The sequence below is a fragment of the Wolffia australiana genome, chromosome 8 (assembly GCF_029677425.1).
Source record: "Wolffia australiana isolate 7733 chromosome 8, ASM2967742v1".
Classification (NCBI taxonomy): domain Eukaryota; kingdom Viridiplantae; phylum Streptophyta; class Magnoliopsida; order Alismatales; family Araceae; genus Wolffia; species Wolffia australiana.
This window is the reverse complement of record NC_135842.1, coordinates 9,037,983-9,045,046: the sequence shown is the minus strand read 5'-3', so window position 1 is coordinate 9,045,046 and position 7,064 is coordinate 9,037,983. Positions and strand designations below refer to the sequence as shown.

Sequence of the window (7,064 nt, the reverse complement as noted above, 5' to 3'; positions counted from 1 at the left end):
GTGAAATCCTAGGTACAGGCCGAGCCCGTCTGTTATGTGCGAGCGCCAAAGGTATTATTCGGTTTGACGTCGTATTCACCATCGTTGCTCTGACGAGGGTCAGAAAGTCACCGTCACCGTCACCGGTCACCACCCAAGAGCTCGAAGCTCGTACGCGTCAAGTCATGCGCGTACGTTTGCCTAGGATTCATCGCATTCATGTAGTTACTTTCCCTTAGGGAAATTATCCGTCGGACGACGTCCAACATCCTCTTGGTATCAGAGCATCATCTCGATACCCGTACGGATGACGTCCTTGACAAACGTGCAACATCATTGATTAATAGAACATGATTGACTCAACATTCTGAATTGTGGTGAGCTTCATGCTGATAAAACCCAAAGAAATTTTTATCCATCCGCAGTTCTATTCCTTAAGATTCTGATCGAGAGTATGCTCCTATTTGCTGATCAAAGAAATGACTATCAAGAACGAATTAATTCTCTTTTTTTATAGCACCCCCTTTTGTTAGAAGTCAGAAAGGAACAAAAGAAATAAAAGAGAAATACCCATTTTGTATCTAATTATTTGTTTTTCGTAATAGAAAAAGATTGGTCGAACTGTCTAGGGACAAAAAAAAAAGTATTTTAATAAAATTGCAATACTAAATTATTACTGAAGATAGAATTTTTTATATTCTTAGATAATGAGATCAATTCGGAAATGCTTATTCAAGCAATTAGAATAGTGGATTGATGAAAATTTGATTAATAGAACATGATTGACTCAACAGTCTGAATTGTGGTGAGTTTCATACTCATAGAAATAGAGCAATGAACAGAGAGAATTTCACATTAAAAGGTTAAGAGGTGCTGTTCTACAGCTTCACATTGGCACCCAGAGATGGAGAAAGAAGAGGGAAGACGACCTTCCCTTCCCCCATTCTTTTTATTTACAACACAGCAAGACAAGGCAAGCGGCTCAATCACATGTCCATGTCGTCGAAGATCACATCATCCTCGTTCGATCCGTCCGTCAGCTCCCCGGCATTGCCACTTTCAGATCCCACGTTGCTGTTCATCAAAAAACAGAGAAATTTGATTAGATTTTAAAAACTTAGGGCCCAATTAAATAATTAAGAGAAAAATAGAAAATTTAGGAGGAACCCACCTGGAGCAGCAGCACCGGAAGCTGGCCACCCGCTTCAGTTTTTTGTTGTAGAAGAAGAAATTGAATGACCACCTTCGTAGGAAATTCAGTTCCTTTTAAAAACTAATATTTCTCTCAATCCTACTTGTTTTAGGTTAATAAAAGATCAAAACTCCTGATTCACAGAAAAATGATTACGCACAAAATTTTAAAATTTTTATTTTTCTAACTATAAAAAATCAAAGCTTCTGTTCCGGAATTGTGTTGAACGATTTACTTCATCACAGAACAAAAACAAAGCTCCTCATTCCGGAGTGACTCGTTAAGTATTGAAAAATTCCTATCACGACATTAAATATTTCAGTCGTTATTTATTTCAGTAAAGAATCGAAGCTCCTGGGACCAGACAAGCAAATGAGCAGTTAATCAAATACCGCATTTAATGAATGCGAGACAAAGCTGGCCCAAGAACACGAAACATCCTGTTAATTAGTATTTATTTCAGATAATAAAAAAAAGTCCAGATTCCGGATTAAATGGTGAAGTACAGACAAAAAACTCATAGCACGCCATTATTCTTTCAATTGTCATTTTTCTCAAATAAGAAGAAATTAAGCTCCTGATTCCGGACTTGTAGTGATCATCGGTTAATGGTTAAGAACAGAGAAACAGCTCAAATTAGGACATTATAATTTTCAAAGAGGAAAGGCTCACATGGCCCCTTTCTCAAGGAACGGATTGCCGTCGAAGTCGGGATTGTAACTGTAGATCTCGCATTCATCGAGCTTCATGACCTGCAGAGTCGACTCCACATCAGATGAAAATTGACTCAGCATTGAAGAAGTTTGACTCTATTCGCTGGGCCGCACCTCATCTAGAGCCTTAGTCATATCGTCCAAAAGAGAGCTGCCATCGTTCTCAATAGCCCACTCCTGTAACCAGTTGACCCAGGATCAAGTTTAACAAAAAAAAATAGCTAAAAACTTTTCTTTCTATCTCTCTCTCTACATGTGTATGTATATCTCTCTCTTAATTCAATAAATTCAGAAAAACACGGAAGAAATTGGGAAAAGTGATCAAATGGTGGAAAGGAATACCAAACCTGTCGTGACCATTACCAAGCTTAACAACTAAAAACATTTCTATCTCTCTCTACATGTATATGTATATCTCTCTCTTGATTCAATAAATTCAGAAAACAAGGAAAAAATTGGGAAAAGTGATCAAATGGTGGAAAGGAATACCAAACCTGTCGTGACCCATTACCAAGCTTAACAACTAAAAACATTTCTTTCTATCTCTCTCTCTACATGTATATGTATACCTCTCTCTTGATTTAATAAATTCAGAAAAACAAGATAGAGATAGAGATAGAGATAGGAATACCAAACCTGTCGTGACCCATTACCAAGCTTAACAACTAAAAACATTTCTTTCTATCTCTCCCTCTACATGTATATGTATACCTCTCTCTTGATTTAATAAATTCAGAAAAACAAGGAAGAAATTGGGTAAAAAGTGATAAAATGGGGTAAGGAATACCAAACCCGTCGTGACCCATTACCAAGCTTAACAAATGCAACATCTAAAAGCATTTCTCCCTCTATCTCTCTCTATCGATATTTATGCTTATGACATAAAAATAGATCATACCCAGAAAAGAGAGGCATGATAGGGATGGAACGAGATTGTAGAGAGGGGTTCCCAACACTGTAAACCCATCATGAAGTTAAAAAAATAGAATAATTCAAAAAATCTCTCTCTACATTTATATTTATTTCAAGAAAATAAGGAAAATCACCCAAGATCTCTCGCTCAACAAATATATCTCTCTCTATACTGAAATGAAAGAAAAAGAAGCTTGAGATTGAGAAAGTGCAAAACATCTATCTCACGATGTGGATAAAGGAAGATCTCAAACCTCGGCAGCTTCGAAAAGGTAGGTCTCAAAGGTTTGCCTGAAGCTGTCCCACTCCTCCTCTTTGAAGAAAAGGTGGGCCCTAACGGCGCTGCCAGGCCGAACATTGTCAGAAGTCAACCCTTACGTTGACCAAGTCAACACAGCCCATTCTAAATTATCATCATCATCAGATCATCATCATCATCATCATCATATGGGAAATGGAGAGACTTGAACTCTCAGCTCGTTTAAGAGCGAAGGCCGCGAGGCCATCTGTCAAACCGTTTGACTTCACTTCCAGAAGGTTTGAGGGGGACCAATAGCGGGTTGCCACGTCGCCCAATAAGCTGACAGAAGCATTACCCAGAGACCCCCCTCTCTCTTCTCACTCACTCAACTTTCTGCAACTAGAAATCAGCCTTCTTGTTGACAAGGTCAACGGGGTGGAGATAGAGAGAGAGAGAGAGAGAGTACCTGAAATCGTAGTCTGGGTACATGTGGCTGAGCGTCAGGACCAGGTAAATTAGTGTTTTCCGGCTGGAAAACAGAGAGAACGAGTGATAAAAACTGATTTTTTCTTAATTTTTTTTTCTAAAGTCGTTCCCCTCACCATGATCTGCGGAAGAGGTCTCCCAATGATGATGGTGATTCACTGTCAGAAGACTGACCAATGTAGTCAAGAATCTAGAGAGAGAACGAGAAAGGGGTTTTACCGGACTAATTTTTCAGAAAGGAAAAAAATTGCAGCCTGGGAACCAGGAGGTGTTTAATACCTGATGCTCGAGGCTAAAGGAGAGCTTCTGATCAGAGACCGTGTTCTTGCCTTACAGAGACAAAAAGGGAAGATCAAACGAATTTCAGAAACTGTCGAATATTTATTTGATCTAAGAGGAAATTTCCATCGTCAAGGTTGATACTAGGCACGACAATTGGGTATTCTTACAAGAGTATGCTTCAAGGCTCCCCCTGATGATGCTTTCCCCAAGGTTTAAATTACTCAGGAATATATTAAACCTGAAAAGCATTAATATATGCTCACTTTCTCTTTTTTTGGCTAAAAAATTGAAAAAAACCAAGTTCCCTCGGGTCAATTACCTGTTCAGCGGTGTGTACTCCAAAAACTTCATGCTGAATTATGAGGAAAATGAAGACATTCACAGGCGAGGATGCTGAAGAGAGAGAAAGGGAACAAAGAGACGAGCCTTGGGTGAGAGAAAGCAAGAAAGCGCATTCGTCATCGAATGCCTTGGGTTCTAAGAATTAATTTTCTGGGAGGATTTAGCGCATTCATTGCGTTGGAGCATTGGAAGACAGATTCAAGGAATGAATTAGCGAAAAACTAGCCCTAACTCAGCGCTAAACGGAGGTGGAAATCCATCACGCACAACGTGCCGAAGAGACAAGATAACAAAAGTGTGATTAACCATCAATCAAGGGCGAGGTTTTCCATTTTCAATCCCGAAGTCAAAACTTGAGCAGATACCCATTTCCTAACGGTACCCCCAACAACGATTTATTAATCTCCCAGCGGTGAAGAACACAAAATGTGATTACCCGTCAATAAAGGGAGAAGTTCTCCGTTCTGAAACACAAAATCAACATTTGAGCAAATACCCATTTTCCCACGGAACCCCAACAATGATTGATAAATTTCCCAGCGACGAAGAGCACACAATTTTCCTCCTTCCATGCCCCGAGGATGAATAACACAAGTGTGATAAACCGTCAATGAAAGGAGAAGTTCTCCATTTTGAAACCCAAATAAAAAATTGAGCAGATAACCATTTTGCCCACAGAACCCCTAACAACGACGTATCCATCTCCCTGCCATAAAGAACACAATTTTCCTCCTCCCATGCCCGGAGGATGAATATCAAAGGAGAAGTTCTCCATTTCGAAACACAAAATCAAATTTTGGGCAAATACCCATTTCCCCTCGGAACCCCAAAACAATGATTGATAAATTTCCCAGCGACAAAGAACACACAATTTTCCTCCTCCCATCCCCCCAGGACGAACAACACAGTGCGAGAAACCGTCAATAGAAGGAGAAGATCTCCATTTTGAAACACAAAATCAAATTTTGAGCAAATACCCATTTCCCCACAGAACCCCAAACAACGATGTATCCATCTCCCAGCGACAAAGAACACAAAATTTCCCTCCTCCCATGCCGGGAGGATAAACAACACAACTGCGACAAACCGTCAATAAAAGGAGAAGATCTCCATTTTGAAACACAAAATCAAATTTTGAGCAAATACCCATTTCCCCACAGAACCCCAAACAACGATGTAACCATCTCCCAGCGACAAAGAACACAAAATTTCCCTCCTCCCATGCCCGGAGGATGAACAACACAACCGCGATAAACCGTCAATAAGAGGAGAATTTCTCCATTTTAAAACACAAAATCAAAATTTGAGCAAGTACCCATTTCCCCACGGAGCAATGTATCCATCTCCCCGCGATGAATCACACAAAAAAAAAAACAAAGGCGAAGACAACGATCTCGAACAAGAACAATAAGAAGAAGAAGGGGGTTTTGTGAACCTGGGCGTGGAGGAAGAAGATAGCGGTTTTCCGGGTAGGAGCTTGCGTTGGAGAAGACGCTTCCTTTATCACGGACGACGGGCAGGGGTGTCGGCATATTCCAGCGACTCATGCTTTTGTGCCTTCCTCTGACTGGTGCCTCCCTCGCACAGGCTGCTCTTCCTCACAATCCCCGAGAGAGAGAGATAAGGACAACCCCCTTAACTTCGTCCTTCTCTGCCCACCAGGATGACGCCACCTCATCCGTCCCGTCCACAATTTTCCCCTCTTGCTTTTTATAATGTTTTACAGTTTTTATTATTGATAGAATAAGGGTGTTACTGTCATCCAATCTAACTGTTTATTTAATGTCCCATGTAAATATATCAGTATAATAATGTATTTTCCACCTACCAAGCTTTCTCATTTCTCTCTTTATATCTGGCCATCTCTCTTCCTCTTTTTCTCATGAATTTTAAAATGTTTTACAGTTTTTATTATTGTTAAAATAGGGGTGTTATTGTGATCCAATCCAACTGTTTATTCAATATCCCATGTGTACATATGCATGACTATGTATTTCCCACCTACCAAGCTTTCACATTTCTCTCTTTATATCTGGCCATCTCTCTTCCTCCTCTTCTCTTGTTTTTTTAAATGTTTTACAGTTTTTATTATTATTAGAATGAGGGTGTTACTGTGATCCAATCCAACTGTTTATTTAATGTCCCATGTATATATATGTATGACTATGTATTTCCCACCTACCAAACTTCTGCATTATATCTGGCCATCTCTCTTCCTCCTCGTCTCTTGTTTTTTTAAATGTTTTACAGTTTGTATTATTATTAGAATAGGGGTGTTACTGTAATCCAATCCAACTGTTTATTTAATGTCCCATGTATATACATTTATAATAATGTATTCCCCACCTACCAAGCTTTTACATTTATCTCTTTATATCTACCCATCTCTAATCTTCCTCTTGTCCTTTTTAAATTTTTTTTTACAGTTATTATTATGATTATTATTAGAATAAGGGTGCTACTGTCATCCAATCCAACAGTTTATTTAATGTCCCATGTATATATATCTGTTAATAAGGTATTTTCCACCTACCAAGCTTTCACATTTCTAACCTTCTATCTGGCCATCTCTCTTTCTCCTTTGCTCATGAGTTTTAAAATGTTTTACAGCTTTTATTATTAGAATAAGGGTGTTACTGTGATCCAATCCAACTGTTTATTTAATGTTCCATTGATGAAGCAAATAGTAGGTGCTAAATGACATGCTTGAGTGAACTGTTTAATGACTATAAATATTTAAATTTATCATTTGAACATCATTTAGCACTTAATTCATGAAGTGGGGCTTGGTCAAAGGTGGATCAAGTCTGAAAAGTGGAAGATGTTACTAAAGGATCAACAATTTTAAAGGTGGTATGAATAAAGTAAAGGATTTTGTGCTCAGGACTTGAAGATAAGTATGAGCCTATTTGAAATA

The 7,064-nt window shown here is 38.9% G+C and overlaps 1 protein-coding gene across 3 annotated transcripts; it reads right to left on the bottom strand.

The window, feature by feature from the left end:
- Positions 1–806: 806 nt before the first annotated feature.
- LOC144706744 (transcription regulator) lies at positions 807–5,763 on the bottom strand. Of its 3 annotated transcripts, none has more exons than XM_078579751.1 (12): positions 5,583–5,763; positions 4,125–4,198; positions 3,973–4,043; positions 3,803–3,852; positions 3,640–3,692; positions 3,504–3,566; positions 3,051–3,138; positions 2,783–2,839; positions 1,999–2,061; positions 1,844–1,923; positions 1,151–1,222; positions 807–1,053 (listed from the first exon to the last, which is right to left on the bottom strand). In XM_078579751.1, exons 2-12 carry the CDS (start codon positions 4,154–4,156, stop codon positions 966–968), a joined length of 717 nt encoding a protein of 238 aa, XP_078435877.1. In that variant the 5' UTR covers positions 4,157–4,198; positions 5,583–5,763; the 3' UTR covers positions 807–965. The 3 variants fall into 3 exon arrangements, with proteins under 3 accessions (XP_078435877.1, XP_078435876.1, XP_078435878.1); XM_078579750.1 differs by having other exon boundaries at positions 3,640–3,713; positions 5,583–5,760; XM_078579752.1 differs by lacking the exon at positions 2,783–2,839 and having other exon boundaries at positions 3,640–3,713; positions 5,583–5,757.
- Positions 5,764–7,064: the final 1,301 nt, after the last annotated feature.

What these genes read in the sequence shown, in the direction of transcription:
- LOC144706744 (XM_078579750.1), bottom strand. Translation starts at nt 4,156, where the DNA reads ATGAAGTTTTTGGAGTACACACCGCTGAACAG. An exon ending in ACCTTTTCGAAGCTGCCGAG is followed by an intron (nt 2,840 to 3,050) that starts GTTTGAGATCTT and finishes ATGGGTTTACAG; the next exon opens with TGTTGGGAACCCCTCTCTAC. An exon ending in TGACTAAGGCTCTAGATGAG is followed by an intron (nt 1,924 to 1,998) that starts GTGCGGCCCAGC and finishes TCGACTCTGCAG; the next exon opens with GTCATGAAGCTCGATGAATG.